This window comes from Triturus cristatus, chromosome 4_1, assembly GCF_964204655.1.
Source record: "Triturus cristatus chromosome 4_1, aTriCri1.1, whole genome shotgun sequence".
NCBI lineage: Eukaryota > Metazoa > Chordata > Amphibia > Caudata > Salamandridae > Triturus > Triturus cristatus.
In genome coordinates this window covers 895,277,999-895,305,696 of record NC_140585.1, presented here as the reverse complement: position 1 = coordinate 895,305,696, position 27,698 = coordinate 895,277,999, and the positions used below count along the sequence as shown (strand labels likewise).

Genomic DNA, 27,698 nt, shown 5'->3' with positions numbered 1-27,698 from the left:
TATTGCCAATCAGTCTGGCTGCCGCATTCTGAATAATCTGCAACCGGTCAATCAGGTATTGGGGAGCACCCGCATAGAGGCTATTGGCATAGTCCAGGTGGGACGTGATGAGGGCATGGGTAACTGTACGGCGGGAGTCCAGAGGGAGATAGGGAAGTATTTTTCTAATCATGCGCAACTTCAGGAAGCAGGCAGAGGTCACTTTATTAATCTGAGTCTTGCATGAGAGGGAGTCATCAAACTGGAAACCCAGGTTGCGGGCCGAGTGGACGGGAGAGGGAGCGGGATCAAGTGCCGCGGGCCACCACCAGGAGGATGGGATGGAGTTTTTCTGGTTAAAAAACAGCACCTCTGTCTTGTCTGCATTGAGTCTAAGATGGTTTTCAGACATCCAGCCACTGATGTTGTTGAGGCACTGGCGAAAGTTGGAGAACGCGGAGTCAGAGTGGTCTCTAAAGGAAAACACAAGCTGGGTATCATCAGCATAGGAGACCACCCTGACTCCGTAGGACTCCACCAGGCCGGCCAGTGGGGCAAGATAGATGTTAAAAAACAGAGGGCTGAGGGCAGAGCCCTGTGGCACACCGCAAGACAGGGGTTTTTCCTCCGATTGAAAAGGCCGCAACAATACCCTCTGACTTCTTCCTGAGAGGAAGGACTTAATCCAGCCAAAGGCAGTGCCGCCAATGCCAATCTGTTTTAGTCGGTCAAGGAGGATGGGGTGAGAGACTGTATCGAATGCAGCGGACAGGTCGAGGAGGACTAGCATGGCCTCCTCGCCCCTGTCCACGCACTCCCGGATTGTCTCCGATACCTCCAGCAGAGCCGTCTCTGTGCTGTATCCCGCCCGAAAACCAGATTGCGAGTCGTGCAGTAATGAGTTGCTTTCCAAGTACTCCGTGAGTTGCAACTGCACGGCTTTTTCCAAGACCTTTGCGGGTTTGGGGAGAAGGGAAATGGGGCGGTAGTTGGAGAAGACAGCAGGATCAGCATCTGCCTTTTTTAGAATGGGGATCACCAAGGCTTCCTTCCAAGTGGTAGGGAAAAAGCCATGGTGGAGGGAGGCGTTCCAGATGGTGAGGAAAGAATCGGCTAACGAGGGGGCCAGCTCACCCATGAGTTTGGCAGGGACAGGGTCAGAGGGTGCGCCAGACTTACAATGAATGAGTAGTCTGATGGCATCCTCCTGGGTGAGTTTATTAAAAGCGAGAAAGGGCAGTAAAACCGGGGGACTAGTGGGCGGAGGCCGGGATATTGGCCCTTTAGGGAAAGAGATGCATAGCTTGTTGATTTTTTCAAGGAAAAAGTCCGACAGTCCTTCGCACAGGGTCTGACTAGCTGAATTCTGAGTGGCCCTAGCCGGAGGATTGATGAAATCTTTAACGATGGTGAAGAGGGTTTTTGAAGAGTTTTTGGCCTTGGCAATTTGAAGCGAGAAATAATCTTTCATGGTGATTTTTTTGTGTTTAAGAAATGTTTTCAGGGCATCTTTGTAGGCAAGCTTAGCTTCAGGGTCGTAATTTAGTCTCCACTTCCGTTCAAGTGCTTTGCATCTACTTTTTTCCTCACGGAGAGAGGTGGAGAACCAAGGAGCAGAGGGGCGAGATCTAGTAGAGGCAATGATTTTCAGTGGAGCTATGTGGTCGATGGCATTGATGAGGGCGGTGTTAAGCCTGGTGATATTTCCGTCGATATCAGAGGATAGATGATCCGTCTGGAAGTGGAATACCGGGTCCAGGGTGGCGCATGTTACTTTGTGCCACTTCCTTCCCAGCTCCCAGGGATGGATGCAACAGGGTGGAAAATCCATCTACCAGTAACCTTGAGGAGGGCCTTTGTGTAAGGAACTCTCTCTATATCTTATGTAGCAAAATATACTAAAGCTTAAAAGCAATATCGCCAAGCAAATAAGAGAGTATAGACCTCCTGATAGAGGTGCTGGGGTACAGTTCTGGGTCTTAAGCAATGTTACTCTCTGACACAACAGAGACACTGTGGTGGGTGACTTGTTGTCCATCACTGAGGAGTTTACTCTACCAATTACTGCTCATAACTCCATAATCTCTATGCTGAGAATTCCTTTTTCCTACAGGGCAATAATGGTAAGCAACTGCCGTGCACATTAATCGATATTGCCTATTATTAAATAAGGTAGAATGTTGACGACTTGTTGCCCGGTATGGTAACAAGTGACAAAATGTAGCTATGAGAAGAAAGAGCGTGTTCACCTGCACTATAGCCCATCCTACAGCACAGAATAGTTGTGCTCATTGGGTACAATTATTCTTGTTTTTTTTTTAGTTTTATATAGCGTGAACTAGACCCAAGGATATCAGGTATCAGAGCGCTTTACATGAGCACCAGTTTCGTTACAGACGGACACATTTATTGATAACAGACATAAGTTTACACAAAATACAGAATTATTTTCCACAGTTGTGTGTATATACTGCTGCCTCAGTGAGAATTTCTTTGGAATGATTGCTTGCGGGGACTATTTAAAAGGCATTTTGGAGTACACATAGTAATATTCTTGTACGTCCACTAAGATGCCTTTGTGAATTTGCCCAAAATATCTAAATTGGGAACAAAATGGGAATAGCTGGGGAATATCCATGTACAGTTTGTACAAATATGAAAGGACGGTGCCTTCTTTGCACTTTTACTAATAGAGTTGGACGTCTCGTGTCGAATGACAAACAGTACATAAAGGTGCTTTCCAGTATTACTACTTCTCATGCTCACAGATGGTTCTGTGAAGCACCTCATTGTGCTCTCCACCAGTGAGGCACAATTCAAGTTGTCTCGCTACAGGACCCTGGATGTCTGGGACCCTTAAAGGCTGCAACTTGGCACACTAGCCTGTTGAATTGTTTTGAAAGATAAATGGTCTCTTAAGATCCCTTACTACATCAAAAGGAAGGTGGCAGGGTGGTTCATCAGAAGGAGAGAGAAAGTTTTATTTTCCCATTTTAGGTTCAGACAGGCTTCATGTAGCCACTGGCTGAAAACCTCTATCCTGGATCAGCGACTCTGCTAAACTCTTGTAGTCCAGAGAATTCTCCAATCAACACCCTTTCTTCATACAGCACAAGCACCCCCTTTCAACTCACACCACGACAAAAGCATCACGTAAGAGTAAGTGGATTGTACGAGGGCCAAAAACAGTTTGCGTCAATAGTTCCCCCATAAAAAACGTAAATAATATTGTGAAAGCCAGTGTACATTTTAGAGACTACTTTTGATTAGGCCATCATATCAACCGCAACTACGTATTCCTCGATGCTGCTTTGATACACAACAACTGGCCATGAGGTGTGGTGGGACTGACCATGTGCACCGCTTCTGTCTACTACACACTACGGTGGCTACTTCTCACTTGTTTCCCTTGCCATACCATTGTTTGTTAAACTTGTATGGACCTTAGGGGCGGTTTCACTCCAGTTCTCCGCCCGTAGGGGTCACTTACTAACAATCATCACCTTTACCTATATCTGGCACCGCTGCCAGCCATCTGAGCCGCAGGGCCAGTTACTGAACGAACAGACAAGTTTGGTAATTTATAACACTCAAAAGAGAGGGCCTGAGGAGATTTAAAGACCAGCAGGGGATGACTCCCCTTGACTAGGAGCAAAAAACACACAAAGGCCCCTAGGTCTAGATGGAATGATGGGAGTCCTTGCGAACCTGGTCTCAATGCGGGCTACAACCCCCTCACGGAGAGTTTGGTAACTTGCCGTACACCTGCCCCTAATGTACTAGAATTTTTAATAAATGGAAGACTTCAGTGCTCATAATTTGACAGACAAAAATATGTTCAACTGGTAAAAGAGAATAATAGGCCACCCGGATACATTATCTTGGTACATTTCCTTGGTTTTCCTGAACACCACCTGAACCCAGAGCACACTATCCAAGACCCAATGCTTGCAGTTCTGTGGTTGTCTGACGGAAGCGCCCTTCGGGAGGGAAGTGTTTCGGATTCTTTTGGGTTGATATAGGGGGTGCCTGAGGAAGAGCGCTCCAGTTTCCATTTATCGCTACTCAAACATCTGGGGGTGAATATGTGTCTTGCCGGATTCTTCATTCATTGGTGGAAGGTTCCTGCGTGGAGAAAAGAGAATAGCTGTGAGTCTGTTTTCATCGCTCGGTGTAGTCAACTCATAACCTCCAAAAGGCGCAGTGTACACTTTGGACATCCTGTGCATGAAGAGCAGGCCCACATACACCACCTATAAGTAATCAAGCAATTAAGTAGTCTATTTATCTATTATTTAGTTGTGTGACACAACATCAGCAGACTCAAATGCACTGCACAACAAACAGTTAAAACATGCTAAGAAATCTGGCAGTAAGGCAATGTGAATATCATTCTCTTTTGGTACATCTTCCTCGTCCCAGTCCTTACTTCGTAAGGCGTTCCACCTCCCTGACACCTGTAACCCAAAGATATGACAGGGAAGAAGGCTTTTTTTGCCAGTAGTCCAGTCAGAACCCCTGCCAGAGGGCCAAAGGGCAAGCCGGAGCTACTGAACCAAACCGTGGGGATTGAGGCCTTTTCAGTCAGTCAGTCAAATATACTTTATTTAGGCAAAGCCATAAAAGTTTTCCATCAATACAATTAATAAAACAACATTTCTAATCCAATCGGTGGTAATAAAACCTGTCATAAATTACAACCTAAAATCATTTCACATCTTATATGTATACAAGTTATTACAAATAGTTAAAAATGTGTATTCAAAAGAGAAACATTTGCAAAAAATAATATAATTGATAAAACCAGTCACCTGACACTCGCACTTATAACTAAGAAGGAACATCGTCATTTGGTAACTAGTCTTCTTTTCGTCCCAAAAACTTTGCAGTTGCACTAACATACAGTGCAAAAGGGTCCATTCTTAGTATCCTCAAGGCAGAGCAGTGACACCAAGTCCCCATTAATATACACACAGGTGCCAGTCAAGCTGAGCGAATCCGGGCATAGGCTGGGCATTCAAATCGCACATGTGGTACAGTCTCCTCCTGATCAATACAATAGGGGCAATTACCAGTATCAGAGGTAGACCACTTTACAGTAAAAGACTTTAATGGGAGCGTGGCTACTCTAAATTGATGATATCGCTTCCTATCTAAAGAGACCGTGATTAGGTCCCAGTACTTCTCTAATCCGTGCACTACTTTAAAATTCAGATATTCTCCAGTCAGTGAGGTGCCCACCACTTTTTGTTCCTCCCTCTGTATTACCAGTGCCCAATACTGTTATTTCAGTGCCTCCTTAGATGGAAATGGACCCGCAGGGGCATATTGCCAAAGATCACCATGGCCTAGCGAGATCAGCAACTTCTCATCAAACACAGCCAAGATATTTTGTGGAATTTGTCAACCCTGATGACATCTTGTAGGGCAACAGCATAGTGGCACAGCTCTGGGGTGGCCTATAGTCTTTGCCAAAACAACAGGGAACTTAGGGGGGCGTTAAGGGCAAATTTTTTGACACCCATGTCCAGAAATAAGGAGTACTAGATGGAAGGGAGACCAAAGCTCTTAAAAAACATTCTCTGACCGCTCCAAAGCGGAAACATTGCAAAAGCCCCACAGCTCAGCTCCAATAGCGCTGCACCAATAGCCTTGTGTCATACACCTGAAGGGCTAGTTCTACTGGCTTGGTGAAGGTTAAACAATGTTCTTTTAGAATAACTCCAGTAATCTGTGTGTGCTTCAGGCAAGCCCTTTCAATGTGTTGGGACCAGGACATGTTGGATGAAAGTTTGATTCCTGGATATCCAAATGAGTCGAACCTCTTTAGGAACTGCCCCCTAACCTCAAATTACCCTTGATCTTTTTTGAAGTACTAAACACCATGGGGCAGATTTACAGGGAACTGACGCACCTGCATAGATGCTTCAGTTACCTTGCGTCAGGGCCGAATGTCCTTGCGCCACTTTGGATGCACTGTATTTAAAATACAGTGCTTCAAGGCGCAAGGATTAACAGATGCGTCAGAAATTCTGACGCATCTGTTGGCGCAAAAGTGACTCATTGCTGAAGTTGCTCATGAAAGTGACACAACCCCAGCAATGCACCACAATAGAGGGATGAGTCTCATTCAAAAAGCCCTGCATCATTCCATACACCTGGTCTGAGCAGGCATGGGGATTTTGACGCAGTGAAGGCGTAGAGTGATGCAGTGAAATCTTGCAGATTTCACTGCATCAGTTCTACTTGGCTTTTTGCGTTGGAACTCCCACCCTGTATACATTATACCCGACGCAGTTATAATGTGACACAAGGCTTTACAACGTGACGCATCTCCCTAGATGTGTCACATTGTAAATGGGCCTCAACATTTACGCCGCAGCTGCGTCACAAAAGTGACACAGCGGCAGTGCAAAAGTCACGCAAGAAGCTTGTAAATCTGCCCCCATAAATATAGTTTTTGCTGCATTGATTTCCAGGCTACGATCCGGGCAAAAGAACCTTAATTTGTTTAGAAGCATTTGGAGGCCACTCTGGATTTTTGAGATTAAAAGAGTGTCATCTGCAAACAAAAGTGTAGGGATCTTATTATTGGCTATGGTTGGGACATCCGCTGAGCAAAAATAGTCTACCACCCCGTTCAAGTATAAAGAAACAAGAGTAGAGGCCAATACACACCCTTGCCTTATGCCTATCGACACTGGGATCTTGTCTGTCAGTTGGCCCTGGGGCCCCACCTAAACCTGGCAAAGTTGTTCTCATGAAACCTGATAAGTAAAGCTAGGATTTCATGGGGCAGGCCCCTCTCCTGCAGACACTGCCACAGCCTAAACCTTGGGACCAGGTCAAAAGCGGATTTAAGATCGACAAAGGCAACAAACAAATTGCCCTTGCCGATCAAAACAGTCTTCCAGTAGATTAAAACAAACCGGAAGACCTGGTCTACTGTAGATTGAGGCTTTTTACTCCCAATGTCCCAGGGCCTGACATACTATGACTTTTGAGCAACTGGGCTAAGTACTCCTTCAGTACTTGACTTTCAGTGGTAGCTGGGTCGAGCAGGGAGAGGTAGGTGCAAGGTGTACACAGACTCACAACTTAAAAACACATTCAGCAACCACAGTAAATGACTGTCCAGCTGAATCCTTGCTTTCATGAAAAAAATAGTATTTATTTATGAACATAAAGTGAAATATGGCACACAATAAATAATAAACACAGTCTAAGTAAGGCCAGCACTCTAGTGTCGTCCAGGTAAACCATTCAGTAACACATCCTGGTCTAAGGATTGTAGTTATTCCGCATTTATGAGAGGAAACATTGGGGTTAGGCCCGATAGCAAATATAAGTCTTAGTTAGAAGTTCCACAATGACTTCCTAAAAGTCAAAGTGTCTCAGCGCCATGGTGCTTTTAGTCAAAGAAAGTTTCCCCCAAGAGACCAAGTGGCCTGGCAATCAGTCTTAACCGCCCTCGGTGAATCTGCAGTTCAACAGGCAAGGTCATGTGCCAGTGGCCCGGAAAGGACCAGAACTTTGGATGCTGCAGGCAAGGTGGCAGGCATCCACGCTGAAACTTCAATTGTGCAGTAAGTCTTTCTAAGTCCGGCGACAGGTCTTGTGTGTTTCTGGGTTTGGGCAATTAAATCAATACTCTGCTTCCACATGTCACAATCCATTACTCTTCACGGTCGCACGCTGCTCTAAGTCAATAGACCTCTTCAACACAGTCCCCCCATCTAGCATATAGGGGGATCGTAAACAGTGCCCCGGGCAATGGTCTGCTTCTTGTCTCAACGATGCACCAGGTCGACAACCTTTAATCTTCAATGCAACCCCACCTGGCATACGAGGATCGTGAACAGCAGCACACGGGCGGATGGTTCGATCGGTGCAACTGTCCTCAATCTTCACAGCGGCACCCGCCTGACATACAGAGGTTGTGAACAGCACTCAGGGGGATGCCCGATCAGTGCAACAGTCCTTAATCTTTACAGTGGCCCCCACCTAGCATACAGGGTTTGCGGACAGCAGCACTCGGGTGGATGGACCGATTGATGCCAATGTCCTCAACGCAGACCCAAATCTCACACTCTGCTTAAGTGGTCTACTGAACGGGATCCCCAATGGACCTCACTATCTTCAGGCCCTCTCCTCCCCCTAACAGGGTCCTCTGGTCTTGGCAGTCAGGCAGATGCTGGTGCTCCAGCATAAGTGGTCTTGATTTTCTTGGGTGATGTAACCTCACCCAGAAAGGAGGCTATCAGACTTTAGTCCCGAGTACTAGTCACAATGGGCAGAAGTCATGCTGAGTTTCTCCCAGATATACAGCTTCAGCTTGACAATTTTGAGAGGCTGAAGCTCCCCTTATTATAATTTGTTTTCAGACACAGATGTGATTTAGTATATTAGTCTTTGAAGTTTGTGTGGTGCAGGGTGCCCAACTTGAAGTGCTCACTCCTCTATCCTGCCCTTTGTCCAGGAAGCAGTATGTCACAGAAGGAGCGACTTGACTTGTGATAGCCCTACACTCAGGCCATAGGAGAGTCTAAAGGATCACATCTGGATGTCAACATCACTGATATATGCCTAATAAAATGTTGCATATGCCCCCAGCCCTACTCTTTATGATTCTCTTATTAGCCCAGTTCCTTCTCGAGATGTAGGCAGAGCCCACTAACTAGTGACCTTTCCAGAGTCAAAGAACAATTTTTAAATGCCCAAAAGAGCATGGCTCTCCCTTCCTCCAGTGTATGTCCCACCCCGCTCTCCGGAACGGAGCAATCCACAGATTTGTCTAGGGGAAGGAGGGGCTCCTAAAACTGCCTTCCTCAAGATCCTGGGCTTCCAATATGGAACCCACAGGCCTCTAGGCATTATAACACTCACAAGCACATACACTTCGCAGCACGCACACATGTGAGCTGCACAGTTCTACATGCTGAAACCATGTAGGCCAAGGGGGTTTTAAACACACAGCAGCGAAACTTTTCGTGAGTGGGCCGGTAGGCCCCACTCCAGTGACATATGTACAAAGGCCTATTCACACGACTGATCATCAGTACTAAAACACGGTATGCTGCCATCACTGCACTTGTGCTACTTAATACCTTGGTGAGGGCAGCAGCCCTTTACCACTTATGAGGGCAGCGCTTTGGGCATGGCTCTCAGTCCAACAAGACCCCAATCTGTGAAACAGGCCTAGGTCATGGTGCACACGCATGATCCATGTTAATCCATTACTAAAATCAGCACCAGGGATCCAGTTATTGTTGCAGCTGAGCCACTCAGAGCAGAGGTGCATATCCGTAACCATGCGGGGACTTTTCTGTACCAACACTTCCCTTTCCATGCTAACATTTCGCCCCGTTGCGCCTCCTTATAGCCCCTCCTCTTTACAGAGAACATATAACCCCTCCTCTTTACAGAGAACATCACCTTGTAAAAGATAAAAGAAACACATCCAGGCTCCAAGTTGTTCTAAGAAAGAAAACCTTTCTTCTATGGAACAGTTACTACAGAATAAGAACCAAAAAGAGTATGTTTCATTGGATTTTGGTCACGCGCACATGTGGGTAAATTATTTTCCCCACCTGACCATGGCACAATTGAGGGGCCAGGGATAAAGAACTCAGTCTAAAGTTGACAAACTTTATAAAGCCCTAGCTCTGAGGGAGTGGCCAGTTTTACGTTTTGTTCTGTATCAGAGGGTGGCTTAGAGTCAATATATCTAAATCCACAATGTATGCAAACTTATTGTCTGTCTCTCATTATGTCAAGTTGTGCCTGCTCCTCTCACTTCCACTAGGACCACTGTAACTGCTCATATGTGGCTTTGAGTATTAATTTTGAATCTAGGTATGAGATCCCCAGGTCTTGGGCAGTAAATATGGAAATATTTAAAAGTTAAGATATACCTTAAAACTCATGGTTTTTTCTGTACTCAATTAAACTGATTTTGGTGTGGTGTTTTGTGAAATCGAATTTCACACTACTTAAGCAGAATCGTTTGATTCTAGCTTGTGAGCTCAGCCTGTATAGCAGGTACTCGCAATTATATTTTAGATCATTATAATGGAATTAACACACCTTTAATCTGCTTGGACACCCTTAGATGCAAAGCACCTGACTAAAAAAACTAGACAGGAGGTATAAATTGTGTATGTGTTATTGTTTGAACTACAGCATTCTCTTAGATTTAACATTTGATAGACTAAACAAAATATACATCCTTTATCGGTTGCATGATTAACAAAAGACATTTTATATATGTCTTTAAAGAAATATTTTCTTACTAATATGTTTATTTTAAAGATATATTTGTGAGGCCGAAAGATCCCAAGCTAATAAAAGACCATCTGTATTTTAGAAACGCCCTCAAGACTGCTCAGTTTCTAGCTCCGGTAAAATAATTATAATGTGCAAAAACATGCACTCCATAGTAATTTGGAACATTATTGTTCTTTCTTAGGCCAGGTACCTGCCAGTTGTCAACAGATGTACTTCAGAAAAATCCTCATAATAAAGTATCTATCGCAACATCTAAATACATAATTTATCTAATCAGAAAATCCTATTTGTGTATGTATAGGGTGCGTTAGAGAAAAGCTGTAATGGGAACTCTGCCTTAAAACAGCAGGATTCCTGTTTTCTCTTCTTGTTGTTTATTATAGTGTGGCAGATGTCCCAATACTTTTGCTATGTCCCATTTTATGTCCCATTTTATTTGATGATTTTCCATTTATTTGTACTCACAATACCTTGCAGTTTCTTGATATGTATTCCATTATGTTACTAATGATTTGTCTGAACTGATTATGAAGTGCTATTTAAGAGTTATATTTTAGGTGAATAATATAAGGGATAAAGTACCCCATGTCGTACATTAAATGGATATTGCGAGTCACCGAGGAGTTCCATACCATATAGAGGAACGAGGCCAAAGGCTTAGTTCCTATATAAGGTTACGGAACTCTGAGGCAACTTGCAATATCCTTACCATGTACTCCTGGGTTTACTTTATCCCATATAATACATTGTCACACCTTCACCTTTGCACAAATTACTTAAAACCTTGGTACGTAGGTCTCTCATATGAAACAGCAAGCATGTTTGCAGACATAAAGAATAAGAATGAAACCTCTAGCACAAAATTAAACACATCAAAAACCTGTTAGTTATTTGTTTCAAACAGATATTAGAAACAGTTCCATGAAAGTCATATAAAAAAACAAATGCACTAGCTCGGAATGTGTAGATACAAGCAGAACGAGTCTAGCTTTTCTCTAATTATCTAATGAGTGCAAAAAATAAACATGTTCTCTCTGCTTGTCATTGTAAGCTAAAAATAGGAGCAGAAGACAAAAAGCAACGTTCTGTTTTTGTTGCTTTAAACAGCTGCTTCAATTATTCGTGACCTAACCTCTCTTTTACCTTGGCTGCTGGCTCTGGCAGTAGGCATTATGATGTCAGAAATCGGCTGTTATAACTTATAATAGTCGAGTGCTGATGTATTTTCTTTTTAATCAGTGACAGCATGTGTCACAAGTTGCCGATTATAAGGAAACTAGAGACTGACATTTATGCAGGGATTACAGAATCCCATTAATTATAATAATGGATCTAGCCCTAGATTATATGTTTATATATCCATCATGGACTGGGGCAAAAACGCCCAAGATATACTAGAGCTAATCCCTAATGTTTGTGTTTGCATATGAAAAATAAAACAAAAATGTACTAGCATGCCTGCCATGCTATCATCTCGTGGTCGACCTGCCATCAAGGTTTTTTCATTGAAGTGGAGAGCCACCATGGAAGTGAGAGTCACTTCAGAGAAAAACAATATAGTGGTAATCTTCAAATATGGCAGAGGGTCCACGGATGAGCCAGTAGAGATGGTGTCTGTCTTCTCCGCCCTAGCTGTTATAGCAATCTTATAAAAGGCTACCTACAAGGGGCAAAATGGCTCGCTTTTTCCCTTTAGAACTGCATCAGTAACTGCCTCCGATACCATAGGTTTCTGTAAGGCTAGCTACAATACTACAGCCAGTTTTGAGAGACAGTGTATGACTGCAAGGTCTCTTGCATATCTTCTCAGAGGCACCACAATTAGTCTGTCTATGAATCTAGGAGGAAAATGTAATCTGTGTGGCAGAAAGTATGAGATCATCCGACATGCATAGGCTGTGACAGCTGAGTGAAAAGTGTCTAAAGGCAAGTAATTGGTGTGTGCATGTTGAGGGTACCCGTTTGTGAGGGAGGAGGGGTTGCCCTGATAGATACTTAGATAATGAGCTGTTGATGGTGCTGCCAGCACAACAGATGGGCCTGGGGAGGGGCTTGGGCACTGTACTAACTAAAGGTGGCCACGTGGGCATGAGAAGAAGAGCCCTTCCTAGATGACTGAGGCTTAGGTGAGTCTCTAAATAAGGTGGACTATTGGAGAGGTTGACGTTTGATGGCCTTGCACTAGATGGGGCAAAGCCCAAAGTGAGCAGTTTCTCTGAAGTAAACCTGGTCTTAGTCCATCTCATAGGTGCATGAGATGAGGAGAATCTGGCAGGAACCCGTCCCCAGGACCAAATGCAAGTGTTAGTCGGCAACTTACTATGGATTACCACTTGCTAGGTTTCCACACTCATAGTGCATGAAAAATGGCAAGTCGGACCCCGAGTCCAAGTCCAGCGGGTGGGGCCTTCCACAAAGTTTGCCCGCAGCAAAGTACAACATACAGGTTTCTTGCTAAGGACTCCAGGCACAGCCATAATCTGGTAGACTACTACGGGATGTAGGGGGTTCGGCCTGGCTTGAAGGACCAAGCTGCTGCCTCACTGCTTATTGTTTGAAACCAAAAGGCTGCTTGAAGAGTATTGGGATACAGCCGCCAGAGAGGCTAGATGTGTCAATTGGTGCAATATGTCATTGTATATAGTATATGAGTGTCAGAGTTCTGCTATTTGTGTTATATATTTGATATGTGACTGGGCTATTTGGAATAGCCGTGGTGTGTGCATATATAGTTTGGTATAACCATTCTAAGCCATGTAAGCTAGCAAGACTGCTTAGTTAGCCCTCCCCAAATTTGACGTGGACTACACAGAAACAACTCCTAACTTAAAACTTTCAAGCATATCACAACAACTTTACTAGCTTAGAAGTTTAGAGGCGGGGTAAAGCGTTTAATAAGTTGTCTGATAATTTGTCCAACCTTCACATTGACAAATACTATTATTCTATTGATAGCTAATGATGCTACAACTTTAAACCTTTAAAACGTACAGGTAAAAAACACAAAATTGTGCTTCTTTATTCTGAAGGAAGAGAAAAGTTCATGTAAACAACAAAAGCGTTGATGCTCAACATGTGTCCAACAAGAGCGATGGCTCCATGCCGGATTGCTACTACCTGAATGAATTGTTTAGCCTAATCCAAAGATGTCCGAATCATCTTAATACTCCTGTGGGTGTACATTCTTTGAAGAGTGACAACCTTATCAGTTCAAATCATTTGTACAAGTAACATGGCGAAGTGAATGAACTCTAGGCCCCAGTTGGCATGTTGCATCTAAAGCTGTGGGGTGTGGTCTGAAATTACACTTCTCATATCACCTCATTGTTTTCAATGTACTAATTGCTATGAAGCTTGAAGCTTTTGTGGATGACCATCTTCCAGCATTCTTGCTTTTCAGTGATGTTCAATACTGAAATGGAAAGCATTATAGAATACGCAGGTAGGCTCTGCATCAGGTAGCCTGTTGACATAATTAGACAACATTATGAAACATATTGTGGCAGACATTACTCCTCAATATTTTTTGGGGGGAGGCGCATGTCTGCAAATGGAGTAGTTTGCACTAAGTTGCCCTCACACACACTCATTTTCATACTAATATTAACAATAACCGTGGGCTATACAGAGGCAGCTCCTCCATTAAGTCCCCCTCACACACACTCATTTTCAATCTAATGGTAACAATAACCATGGGGTACACGTGGTGGCTCTTCACAGAGCAGGGCAGGGGAGGAGTGGTTTGCCCACTCCTAGTTCTCATGCCTGCACAGATTATTCTTCATTCCTCATGAATATAGTTTAGCTTCTGATGTACAATACCCGTTTTGCTTGCACAGGTCCAAATATCGTCAATCGATACGATGGAGCCACACAGTGGGTTCCTTGTTTAACCACAACCCCAAAACCACAGCGCTGATCCCCCGCAGATGGTACTACATCGGATGCACTCGGTACACTAGGCCACACAATAGTGAGTACCGCATTACAGCATTCTTTGATATGCATAATATTGGCATTATTAAGAGAGTGTCCTTTGATACAGGTCAGGATATCACCGTTCCTGCACCGTCCAATAAGCTATTGAGGAATTCATTTTAACCTCTACAGTAATACTACAGCCCCTCATGACTATCTGTAACAGCCTATATCTACTCATACACACCTTTCTTTCTCTACAGTTCCCCAGTAACTTGGTCCTGATGAGACCCCGTATCTAGAGAGGGTCGAAACGCCGTCGACTACAGACAAAAGAGAGAGCCTAAAAATTAAATAATTATTATTGTATCAATCTCATCCTTTTGTACTTCACCAATAACCTGTTCTCCCTCTAGCTCAAGCTCGGGAATGACAGCTCTACACACATTCATCAATTACGGCTACTGGACCTCGGTCGCGTACTGTGGGAGGAGTGTCAGCGTGACGAGTGCTGAGCGTCGTGCGTCAGTCAGCTGACTGTGACCGCGGCTGAGGCCCTGTGGGCGGAGCCGAGCGGAGCTGAGCGTCGCATGTGAGTGAGTGAGCAGCACTGAGAGGTCCGAGAGAGCCCGCAGAGACCTGTTGAGACCCGGTGATATCTGTAGGTGTCTCCGGTGGTGTCTCCGGTCTTGCGGGCGTGACCGGCAGCGGTGGCAGCAGCGGCGGAGAGCAGGGGGTAGAGGCCAGTCAGCCTCGTGGAAGGCGTGGCGGCGGAGCGGGTTCGAAATTACCACCAAGTAAGTCGACCTGGGGGCTTGGGGGTGTGTGGTTGCCTAACCCTATGCACCAAGTTCCTCCATACGTCGCATCGCACCTCCGCCCTCACATTTCCCCCCCCCCCTTGCTTGTGATATCTGAGCCTTTGGGCTCTCTCCCCTGACTGCCCCATGCCCTCCACACTACCTCATTGCTAGCTCCGGGCTCCTAGTTTGTCGCTTATCGTTCCGCATCGCTCGGTTCAACCCTCACCCCTCCTCTGCCTCGGTCAGCCCATCGGGCAGCTTGTCAGCCGTTCTAGTCGCCGCCACACCAGTTACTGAGCTTCCAGCCACAGTTCTGCTCCCCCCGCGCCCCTCAACCGCCCCAGCCCGTTGCTATCAGCACTCAGCGCTGCTCCCACGGCCCAGGGGAGGTTTGGCTTCTCACGCTGGTCCAGTCCCCTTCTTCCCCCCCCCCCTGCAGCCGCGTTGCGACTTTACCGGTTTTTTGAACTGGGCATTGCCTGACCGGTCAGTCGCGGGCGCGAAGGCTTGGGGGTGGTGGGGTACTGGGAGTTTGGCAAGGTGACTAGTCATAAGGGTCAACCCCCTAAAAAGCCGTTGGGTGCTCCTGTTGGGAGGCTGCGACCAAGGGCAAGGGATCAGCAAGTGGTTGGGCGGGGTCTAAGAAGCGGGGGGGGTGCCCTTGTCCAAGCTTTTAAAATTAGCTGAGTCCGCTTTTCCGCCATGGCCGCGGCCAAGCTCGGATAACCCTAGTAAGCCTGGCCGGTCCGGGAGTTAATCCGGTCCCCTACGCCCCCTTGTATTCCAGTAATCACACTCCAGTTTGGTCGGTCTCCCGGTAATCAAGGATTTTGTCTAAGTGCTGAACAACCGAGTCTATCAACCCAGTCTATCAACTCACAGACTTAACAAGCTCTCCATAACAACGGAAGAGATGAGATCCGGGAATACGAGAAAAGCTCCTCCAGCCTTAAAACGGAAGAAATTAAAACGGCTGGCCACAGCCGCGGAGTCTGCTCTTGTTATTCCGGAGATCGTTTCAGAGTCCACGGATTCACCGAGGTCTCCCATCTCTAAGGGTCGGCAACATATCAACAAAAGCGTCTTGCAACCATTTCATATATCCCCCGTGCGCTCCTTAAAATCATATTCGCTATTGGACTACTTTAAAAAAGCCCCGGGCGCAACCAAACCTCGTAACCCAATTCAAGCCTCTGATCCTAATTTTCTCCCCAAAGTATCCACTATTCCGGCTCATGATCCGGATGTTTTCATTTTTGGGTCAGCTCCTGACTTTCGGAAAACTGTTTCAGAATGTGCTTTGACTACTACTCAATCACCGGGTTTAAGCCATCATCAACCCTTACTAAGTCAGCCTTCTCTCCCTCATACATCTGTTAACCAAGAGCTCTGTCCCAATCAGCAACAGTTTGTGAGTCCAATCCGCAATCTAAGTCCTGCAGCTCCGTATGTTTCGCAATCAGAGAACTTTTCTGTTATATCCCCACTTAATCCTCAGGCGTGTGAGATGGCTCCCATTGTGCCTCATACTCTCCTAATTCGTCCACAAATTCATGGACATAATGACTTAATTCCCATTTCTGACACGCTCACCCCCGGTTCACCGCAGGTCCTAAACTTTCTGGAGGGGAGCCCTGACCGAGTTAAACTGCAACAGCGTCCACTCTCACCCCAAGCAGCTACTTCAACCTCTTCAAAGGTTTTACTAAAGTCAGAATTAAAAGACCAACGGCTAGTAGATCTGTCTTTTTCTTTCATGAACACCCTCTCTTCACCTAACAACTCACCCCACTCAAAATCAGAAAAGGAGCCTCACCATGATCCTGTCACAACCCCGACCGTCTGGCCTCAATTACTTCAGACCTTTCAATCTACAGTCACTGCTCTAAATTACCATTCGGACAAATTGGACACTCAGGTGGACCTACTGAACACTTTAGCTCTATTCACTGCAGGGATCGACAGCAAGCTGGACAAACTCAACAACCTAATAATGAGTGCGCAAGCATCTTCAAAATTGGTTCAGTCAATCTGCTGCTGTTCACCCATTATTGATTCCCTATCTTCGCTTCCAGACTTTTTAACCAGTGTTTTCAATGAAGTAAAACTGCTGAAGGGTGGCGCTGTTCTGTCTCGGCTTGATCAACCCACTCGATCTTTCTCAACTCGCGATTTAGATAAGGCGATTACCCCAACCCCTACGGTTTCTGGGGTCCAGACGAGAGAGGAACAAAAAAGCTCTATAACACAGTCGGTCCATCAAGACGACACTCACCTAGCCCAAGGCTCTCCATGTCTGACGGCACCATTGGTACAAGCTGCTATAAGCCCTCAGACAATAAATGGGCCTCCTAATGGCACTGTTAGCAATAAGGCAGGGTCAAGTTTCATTTCAGCGGTTGTGGCTCCCCCCATCCCCGAAACGCTCCACTCCCCCATTCCACTATGTAGTAAGAGAGAGCGCAAGCGTCAACGAAAACAACGGAATAAATTAAGACTAAACACCAAAACTGACCCTCCTAAATTATTACCGTTGTTTTCAATTACTACCAATAAAAACACCCCCAGCACTTCACTACCTCTAGCAACACCAGTAAGCCCGTCCCGAAGCCCGTACAAGGCCGACACAATTACAACCACCAACCAACAGATTCCTCTGAGCAGTCTTGAGCTAAGTCCTGCACCACCGGAAAATGGGCCCTCAGAATCTCAGCCGGCCATAAACGAACCAAGAGGCAGTTCCACTGAGATAACCACAATGTGGCCATTAACTACATCATTCCAACCTCAAGTGGCGTCGTTGTCAATTCCATCTCGACGTACTCCGACAATCCATAAAACAATATCCAATAATACATCAACTTTACTAAAAGATTCTCGGTCATCCGGGCAAGGCGCATGGGCCCTTCACCGACCCCATCAGAGACCACACCTAGACACTCCAAGTGCCAATCTCCTACAGCCTAATTTATCCCGGCCTTCCGACACTGATATTAGAGATACTTATTCACTAAAAATTCTCCTTGCCCCCGAATACAAATCAAAAGGTCGGCATGATATTCTCAACAGATCTAATATAATTAAATTAGTCAACAGTGTTCCGGGCCTTGAGGCCTTGTCTTCGGACGATATCGAGTCAATCGAATTTCTCCCCCCAAAGGGTTTTCAACCCTCTGAGGTAACCGTGGTATCCCTTAAGTCTATCACTTGGGTACAACTATTCTTAGACCAAAAGCCCCTATTTCGGGAATGGGGCATTAAAATCTACCCCTATTCCACGCCTGGATACCCCTCAATGTTAACTCAACATTCCCCTAATTTGCTAAGCGGGGAGAAAAAAAGGCCTTATTCAATTCTTAAAAATGCCTTAGGATCACTTCAATCGACCGAAGATGCACGGTCTAATCCCCTGAATTCTGATAAAACTTCTGACTGGGGCTGGCTCCCAGCCATTTTGTCTCGTAATACATCAGATTGACCATGGGATGACCACCCTGCAGCCCAGGCTCAGTCAGGATCCCCTTTACATCCCCCCTCAATCACTCTGTTCCCTCAGCCACAGTCTCTGCTCTCCCTATGTTCATGGAATATTAGTGGTCTTTCTCAGAAACTTAGTAATTCAGAGATCCATTCTTTCATCTTTGGTCATGACCTAATTGCTCTTCAAGAAACCTGGGCTTCTCAATCTAGCCCAGCTATTGGTTTCATGGAATTCTGGAAACCGGCAATTAGATCTTGTCTCTACGGCCACCCTAAAGGAGGCCTGTCGATATACGTTTCAAATAACTTAAAAGGCCCGATTGAGATACTGACCTTTGACGAAGACTGGTTACTTGGTGTTAAAATCAGTGCATGGAATAATCAGCGTTCTCTTCTTCTTCTTAACGTTTATATCAACCCTAACACCCGCTCAAAGAAGGCCCACTTAACGCGTCTAATGAAAATTGTGTGTGACCTGGTGGCGGATTATCCCAACTTTGACTACCTAATTACTGGAGATTTTAACACTAACCTTTTCCAGGGTAACTCCACCGATTACGAAGGGCTTTTTCCATTAACTACCCCGGAACTCAAGGCCCAGTCCAAACCCATACATCAAGCCTATTGCGGCCTCGGTGAGCTTTGTGTGCTACAATTTTTAAGCATTGGTTTCCTGGTAATGAATGGCAGATCTACGAATGATACTCCCCCCAACTGGTCCTGGTCAAATGGCCGTAAATGCTCCTATTTAGATTACACCATCTGCAATTCAGCATTGTTCCATCATTTGACCAACTATAGTATTCTCCCTCGATCAGGAAGTGATCATCGTCCCCAAGTCGTTATCCTTAATATTCAGCCAGACTTTCATAAATCTGCCTCAATGACATGCCCAGGTATTTACACAGAAAACCTAAAACGGCTAAAATGGAACGACGACATCAGCCCCAACATCATGGAAGCTTGTTCGGCATTTATTACAGGAAGCACCGCCGCAGCGGTTTTTTCCATGGGTGCGTGGTCATCTTTCTGCTCCCAACTGACAAGTTGCTTTCCTTCTAGCCAACACGCTCACAAGGCTTTTGTCAGCCACCAGTTCCAAATCTCCAGTTATACAAAGGCACTGAAAAAATCTAGAGACAAAGCTCTGCGATCTCTTAAGTCATCTCCAGGAAATACTGAGCTTTCGAATGGGTATAAAACAAGCCAAAAACTATTCAGGGTCGCAATACAATCTGATAAACGCCGACATCTAGCCCAATTTTGGTGCAAACTTCTATGGGAGAGTAAAAGCTGCAACTCCAAAAGATTCTGGGCTCTAATCAACCGCCAAAACGGTAGCTCCTCTAGATCCGGATCAGCAAATATTGCAGAAGCGACCTGGTCTGCCTATCTGACTGACCATTTTAGGGCCTCCGAAGTCTCTGTGACTACAATCTTATCCGTTCATAAACAACTGTCACTCCACCCACAACTGAACAGGAGCAGCTCGATGGTCCATTCTGATCCACGAGGTGAAGATCTGCAAGTCACCCAAGAAATGGTCACCAGAGTTCTGGCAAAAGCAAAATCCGACGGCGCTCCCGGTCCAAACGGCCTACCACAGTCTCTGTTCAAAACAAACATTGATTTATGGTCACGATATTTATCCAATCTTTTCAATTGTACACTGACAAGTTCAACCATCCCGGATTCATGGCGAGGGGCAATAATCCACCCGATTTACAAGTCCGGCTCTCATGCATCCCCAAACAATTATAGACTAATAGCTTTGTTAGACATCGAAGCCAAGCTCTTTGCAGGAACATTATTGGGGGAACTGAGACATTGGGTAGAGCAGAACAATCTGATTCCACTGAACCAAACTGGCTTCACTGCCTCCTCGGGCACCATGACCAACTTACTGTCACTGTCTATTATTGTCAACAAAGCAGTAGTCACATCTAGCATGGTTTTTTGTTGTTTTATAGATTTTAAAGCTGCATTTGATCGGGTACCAAGGGCTGCCTTATGGGAGAAGCTAAAAAAATGGGGGATCCCAGATAAGCTCCTGGACGCGATCATCCAACTTCATTCGGGCACGTGGGTACAAGTGAAGTTGGGGACCGGCACGCATCTCTCTCGGAAAATCATGACAACTAGAGGAGTCAAACAGGGATGCGTGCTGGCCCCCCTCCTTTTTAATTTGTTTATGGCAGATCTGCCATCCTCTCTTGAGGAAACAAACAGTCATCCGCCCAAGATGGGAGGTGTCCCAAAAAGCAATCTTTTATATGCCGACGACTTGGTTCTTTTTAGTTTGACACGGGTAGGGCTGCAGAGGCTATTAAACAGACTGGAAGCCTATACAACCACGAATCGGTTGGAGGTCAACTTAAAGAAAACCCAAGTCGTCACTTTTGGTAAAAAGCTATACCGTGGGGGTGGTTGGCAGTTTAACAACGCTAGCCTTAGAATAGGAAATACTTACAAATATCTTGGGGTCATTTTTGACTCCAGGGGCAATTTTAACCAACAGCGTAAGGTTATCTTAGTAAAAGCCATGAACCTACAGGTAAGCTTCTGTAAGCTCTCAAGAAATTTGTCTGGCCCAAGTTTGTCCCCATTACTGGAAGTCATGAGAGCAAAAATTGGGCCCACTCTGACTTATGGTGCTGAGATTTTTAGGGGGAAACTAAATTCCTCTTTCAACCAACACGTGACGAAACTTTACAAAAAAATCCTCCACTTGCCCAAATCAGCTTCTGCTGCTCAGATCAGACTAGAATTTGGTCTGTTAAACTATGAAATTTCAGTCACTGGTCTGTATCTAAATCTGTGCCACAAACTGAGACAGGCAAAGCCAGGATCATTGGAGTCCTTAATTTGGTTGGATATTTCCCAGACAAATCCACGCGGCTCATACATCCATCTTTTTAAGGATTCGATCCGAGAAATGTCTGCCGGTGCATTATGGGACCTCACCCCTAGTAAAGCAGCATTTAAAAATAGCATTAAGAACTGTATTCGAATGAAGTCCTTGATCATTGATAAAGCCCAATTTGCCAAACGCAGACACGCCTGGGCAACAATGTCTTCATATGGTCGGTTAGCCCCCGCATCTTACTTATCCTGCACTTACTCCTTGCATTTAAAAATCAGATTTATGGCTGCTAGACTGGGTGATTGGCAATTTCTAAAAGATCTTCCCATCTGGCGCCGTCTGACAGAGGACGTAATTTGCAGGGGGTGCGGCATGTCTCCCGAAACCATGGAGCATATAGTCTGTCTCTGTCCATCCTTTTTGTCACAACGTAGACGTAAACTGAAAACTGAGTGGAACAGGCTGGGAATCCGATCTTGCAGACAAGCAATCATTGCAGCATTAATGCCAGAAAACACAGATTTAAACATTGCTTTTACAATTTTCTTACGAAATGCTTAGCGCTCTCTGAAGTAGTTACGGGCTGGTTCGCTTTTATGCTTTTTTAAGAGCTATTCTATTTTATCTTGTGATTTCTCAACTGCTGCTTACATCTTTTTATTGAACTGTTGCTTTGCACAATTGGCTGTTACTTTACGGTCCATGGTCTGTATTTATGGTCCTTGCCAAAGACCGGAATCTAAATGCACTTTAAATGTTAAACTGGTCATTGCACTTTGCACACTAAGTCCTTTTCCATTGATAGATTGGTGAAGTCTTTTTTAACTACTGTTTTTATGTCAAGATTCTGCTTTTAAAATGTTTTGCTGTGTAATTTTGAGGTGATCTTTTAAAGATATTTTATATCTAAATAAAGTATATCTACTGTTCTCCCTTGTTTGTTCACTTTGTCACTGAATACTTACCAAATAGGTTCTGGTCACTTCACTGGGGCACACTAAAATATTTTAATGTGGAATTATATGTAATTATTTGTGATATTGCATAATTAAATTACCTACTTCGGCTGAAGTCAGGTAGTCTTAATGACAAAAAAGTGTATGGGCTTTTCAATTAGTTTGTATGAAGACAAAATTAATGTAAATATTACTTGGACTCGATAGAGAGTCATGACTGTATTTAATAACTTCTGTCTATGATTTAATCTGAGCAACTACTTGAGCTGCAGATTCTTGAATTACTTAGAGAAATGAGTTCCTTGTGAACATTGTTTTTTGTACTAATGTATTTACCCAGCTCACAAGGACGTATGGGTTGCTCTTGTTTCCTTAAATAATAATCTTCACAGAGCAGGGCAGGGGAGGAGTGGTTTGCCCACTCCTACTTCTCATGCCGCTTTGGCCGGCCCTTCCGGCCAGCTAAACCTTCATGCGCACTTTGTATGTTCTCCATGCAGACTGCATTACAGCCTGCGTGGAGAACATGCCCAGGCTCCTATTCTCTGGCTGAGCGCTGATCCATGGCGCTCAGACCAATCACTACTAACCCTGGGCGAACAACTACGCTACGCTCGCGAAGTTTGTGCTACTTCGCGCTACGTGAATTGCACGTAGCATAGTGCAAAATCACGTACCGTAGCGTAGTTGTCATTTTTTGCTCGCTCGTGGTCCTCAACGTCAAGTTGGCGACCGCGAGCGAGCAAAATGACATCCCGGCGAGACTTTTTCCTCGTTCGCCATCAGCAACATCAAGTTGCCGATCGCGAGCATGGAAAATAAACCTCCCGGCGAGATTCTCAATGCGGGGAGGTCAGGTTTCTCATTGCGAGTGGTCGCGTATGCTCGCGACCGCTCGCGATGAGAAACTACCAGTCTGCGTTGAGAAAGCTGCCGCTCGAGTAAAAATCTACTCGAGCAGCAGAAAACGACAGCTCGCACTGTGCAAGATGCAGTTTTCAATGATTGCACAATGCGGACAAGCATCCGGCACTGTGCAATCATCGCGAACAGCGCACTACACAGTTTGCGTAGTGCTATGCGTATCTCACGTAGTGCGAAGTGCACTTCGGGAAGCTACGCTTAGCGCTACTACGCAAACTACGCCCAGGGTTAATCACAACGCTTGTGATTGGCTATTGGGAGGCTGGGAGCCAGGTGCTTCCTGTCCTAGAAGCAGGCGAAGTAGAGGACTGAGAGGAGGAGATGGCGGCAGCGTCAGACAGGTAAGTGTATTTTTATTTTCACTCCCCCCCACCCCGCTGCCACTGGGGGTATACACAGTATATCATTATTTATTTCTAAAGTGTTGAATGGTTTGTTTACTGGGAAATTGAAGCTATAGAAGCAAATTTGCACGTAAGATAGTGGTACATAAGATTACACAAAAGGTTTTATTCCAGCAGTACATAAGATTTCAAATAGTCACAGTAATAGTGATGGGACAAACTGGAGCTGGACACACCTAACAACAGTGTACTTGTACATTGACGGGTAAATTTAGCTGTGAAAAATTCAGCAGGATTTTCAGTAAACTCAAAATGTGGCCAAAAGGAGAAAGGAGTCCTCAATTCTTTAGAGCTTCAGTTTAATTATATCACATGGTCAAATGACAGAGCAAAAGGGTCCATTTTTGGCCAACAGAGATCCATGTAAGGAGGCACAGACTAATTATTACGATAGCTTGGAATTACCAAAGCTAAATGAGGCCGTTTGTTCCACAGTGACTTCTATCTGTGCCCTCATCAGTTCCTCAAATGGGTTTTTGGGGCATATTGTGTGATTTCTCAGGAAGGCTTTTCAATCAATGGTGTACCTCTCAATTCTGTGCTAGACTTAAGATTGAAATGGGTTGGTATCACTTACATAGATAAACAGCTCATGTACTTTAAGGCAGAGACACTAGCCACCACTGATTGACTCACCTGCTGTGGTTGCTAGAATTCCCACAAACAGTCTCTGGTGATGACTTCACTGTCAGCCACTAAGGTCCCACACTGGTCCGCACGCAGATAGTAGTCATTGGGTGCCAACACTGCCAGGAAGTTGTCCCCATGGATCTCGATGTAGAAATTCAGCGGACAGTGCCCATCGGTTGTAATAGCGCCACTATGTTGTACCTGCCAAAATTTGCCACCTTGAACTGGAAACAATAGTAGCAAAACATTCATAAAAGCAGAAACGTAGGCTTATGGACAGTAACACTTTAGATAACAGTATCTAAGAGATCTAATGGAATGTTTATGCATTTCTTCGATTATATATTCCAAAGGAACTGAAGGCTAGTTTTGTAAGGCCCTTTCTACTTAGCCTTAGACTAAGCAACCCCTCCTCACTGGTACTTACCACCTCCATTTGGTGGAGAAAACCAGTTCTTCCAGTTACCCTGACTCTTCACTACTTCTGCTCTTCTATACTCACAAGTACCATTGAGTGGTGTGGTACAGAGAAGTTGGCAGTGGGGACCCAGGACTTGACTGGGTTAGTGTGATTAGTTTAAGTCCTCTTTGGTGTGTGAGGCTTAAAGTCAGCTACCTATAAGTGCGGACTCTGCACAGGAGACCTACTACATTGCTGATAGCATGCCCTTAACCAAAGGTCTGCTGTACACTAGAGACTTAGGGCCCGATTCACAGAACTAACTTAAGACAAAATCCTAAACTTACTACCATTTAGGTATTCACAGAAGTCACTTACTCATTTTGGTATTCACAGAAGGCACTTACTCATTTTGGTATTCACAGAAGTTAGGAGTCCTAACTTTAGGACTCCTAAATGCCTTCTGTGAATACTGAAAGTCTTAAAGTTAGGATTTCTCTCAGTTTAGGAGTCCTAAAGTTAGGAGTCCTAACTTTACGACTCCTAAACTGAGAAAAATCCTAATTTTAAGACTTTCGGTATTCACAGAAGGCATTTAGGAGTCCTAAAGTTAGGAGTCCTAACTTTACTACTCCTAAACTGAGAAAAATCCTAATTTTAAGACTTTCGGTATTCACAGAAGGCATTTAGGAGTCCTAAAGTTAGGACTCCTAACTTCTGTGAATACCGAAATGAGTAAGTGCCTTCTGTGAATACCAAAATGAGTAAGTGCCTTCTGTGAATACCAAAATGGTAGTAAGTTTAGGAGTTTGTCTTAAGTTAGTTCTGTGAATCGGGCCCTTAGAACCTGTCTACCTCCCGCCCCTTCTGCCTTACCTCCAAAGTGATAAGTTCCTTGCCTGCACTGTGTCAGCTCAATGGTGAGGGGGTCAGGCTGGTTGCACTGAAGATCTCTTTGACACGCAGAGGAACCGATGTAGCCATAGCGGCTGCGCAGCAGAAGGTATGCACGATTACTCAGACGCAACACAAACTCTTCGTCTGGCCCTGTGTAGAATTGGGGGACAGAGTTAGTAGAATACCACAATCAGTAATGAAAACAATTTTCAACAGCCTTGGTAACGTCATAGTTAAGCAACTGATGCCAAGTCTATAGGGGAGAAAAGATGGAGTCAATGTGAGTGTGGATAAGCGAACTGGGCTGGTTGTACTATGGGAACTCTACATGTCAGGGCTCCATAAAACCTATCTTTCTCCTCTGAAGCCTGGGTTGCACAAAGCAGCAATGCCGGTATTGGTAAGTAGCCTATTTCATTAAAGTTCGTCAATATTTAGACAGCAACACTTGCTCGGTTAGATGCCTATATTCAGTTTACATTGCCATTGTTTGTGTTCAACCTATATGTCAATCCCTGGATGACTGAGGAGGTTGAAAAAAGCTTACCTAAAGAGCCTACCTAAATACTGAAACTAAAATATATTTAGTATTTAGAACAGTGCATAAATAAACAGGGAGCAGGCTGTGTATATCAAGGTCTGTGTTGAAGAAGAACGAACCCCAGGGCCAAATGGGATACCTTAGGATGAAAGAATACACATTTAGAACTGAAAAAGGTCTGCTGAAATCTCCATTATGGAGCTATGGCTTTCCAAGGCTGCCAGAACACCTTTCAGAGCACTACGGGGCGCGCAGGGGTTACTGGGTCCAGCTGTGGAAGTTGAAACATTTTACTCCTGATATCCCGGTGTCGACTACTATGGATCCTGAGTGGTAGCTGTGGTAAAGCAGTCCAAGGTTCCCTTGAGGGGGAAGTGTGAATACTGGTTAGTGAACACGACACATAACTCAAAGTGCGCACGGCTGTGTCAATAAATCAATGTCCAGTCAAATACTTATTTTTACAATAAAAAAGTATTTTATTTCTAACTCTGCACATTTAAATGTTACAACATATATAAACATGAACACATTTCCTCTTGAGGTCGAGGCTCTAGGGTTTTGCTAGCAAATCCCTTTCCCACCTGCTTTGTAATATGGTAAGGGTTATTCCTCATTGACTTGTGGCCACATCCAGGGAATGCTCACTAGTAGGCCTTAACTCAAGAGTCCACTCTGAATCTTAGCAAATGTAGTCAAAAGTGTCTTGGCACTGCAGCGCCCTTAGCAACAAGTCCCAAAGGGCCCAATAAGCCCGTAACCAGTCTTACCTGCTCCAGCAGCGAGGAAGCTGGCAGTGTCTCAGTGAGTTCCTCGAACATGGGCACTCACAATGCTCCAATTTTTTTCGAAGGGTCATTTGATACAAAAGGGGCAACAGTGGTACAGCAGTCGCACATCTCTATCTTTAGAGCAGTACAAGATAAATAAATCAACAAAGGGGCTCTAAACACTATAACACACCTGTTGTTACGATGTGTGCATCTGGAACAGAGAAAAACAATATTTCCCAACTCAGGCACGAACACACCAAAGAATGGTGGAGCACTCCTAAGATGTATATGATATTGATTGTATTGGTCTAGGTAAATTAGTGTGACTGTTTATAAGTTTCAAATGCACAGAACATTTTTCCAATTACCAATATAGTTAGATACTCAAAAAAATCCATTAAAACTCCAAATATTAAAGTGAATGGTATTTCTACTTGTTCCTGGTATCACAAAAAAGCACAAACAATATCATGACCATAATTGCAATTTTCCAACAATAACTACAGATATTTTCATAATGATGCTTCATAGATGGTTTCAGCCAACACACGTTTCGTCCCTTCTTGGGACTTTTTCAAGGCTGATTAGATGATAACACATAAAAGAGAAAACATTGATAAAAAAAGAATCTATTCAAAATGATTAAAAAAGGTAAAAAAGGTGACAAACCGTTTTGGCGTACACTTAATGTGTCGTATTCATCATCACGTAACTTCCATAACACCTCGAGAACATTCAGTTAAAAATAGAAAGGACGAATTGCTGCTTTACAAGATATAAAGACCACCATCTATACTGGATTTTGAATGTGATCAAGAGATATGATCCAAGAGAATATAATAA

The 27,698-nt window shown here is 44.5% G+C and overlaps 1 protein-coding gene across 1 annotated transcript in view; it reads right to left on the bottom strand.

Moving 5' to 3' along the window:
* Positions 1 to 3,598: 3,598 nt before the first annotated feature.
* The window catches only part of FSCN3 (fascin actin-bundling protein 3), a 124,562-nt gene continuing 100,462 nt past the window's right edge, over positions 3,599 to 27,698 (bottom strand). Inside the window, exons 5-7 of the mRNA XM_085650652.1 lie at positions 25,521 to 25,691; positions 24,251 to 24,468; positions 3,599 to 4,104 (exon numbers count right to left, since the gene is read on the bottom strand). Coding sequence (XP_085506778.1) covers positions 24,263 to 24,468; positions 25,521 to 25,691 — 377 coding nt within the window. The 3' untranslated portion in view covers positions 3,599 to 4,104; positions 24,251 to 24,262. The remainder of the gene's footprint in view (positions 4,105 to 24,250; positions 24,469 to 25,520; positions 25,692 to 27,698) is intronic.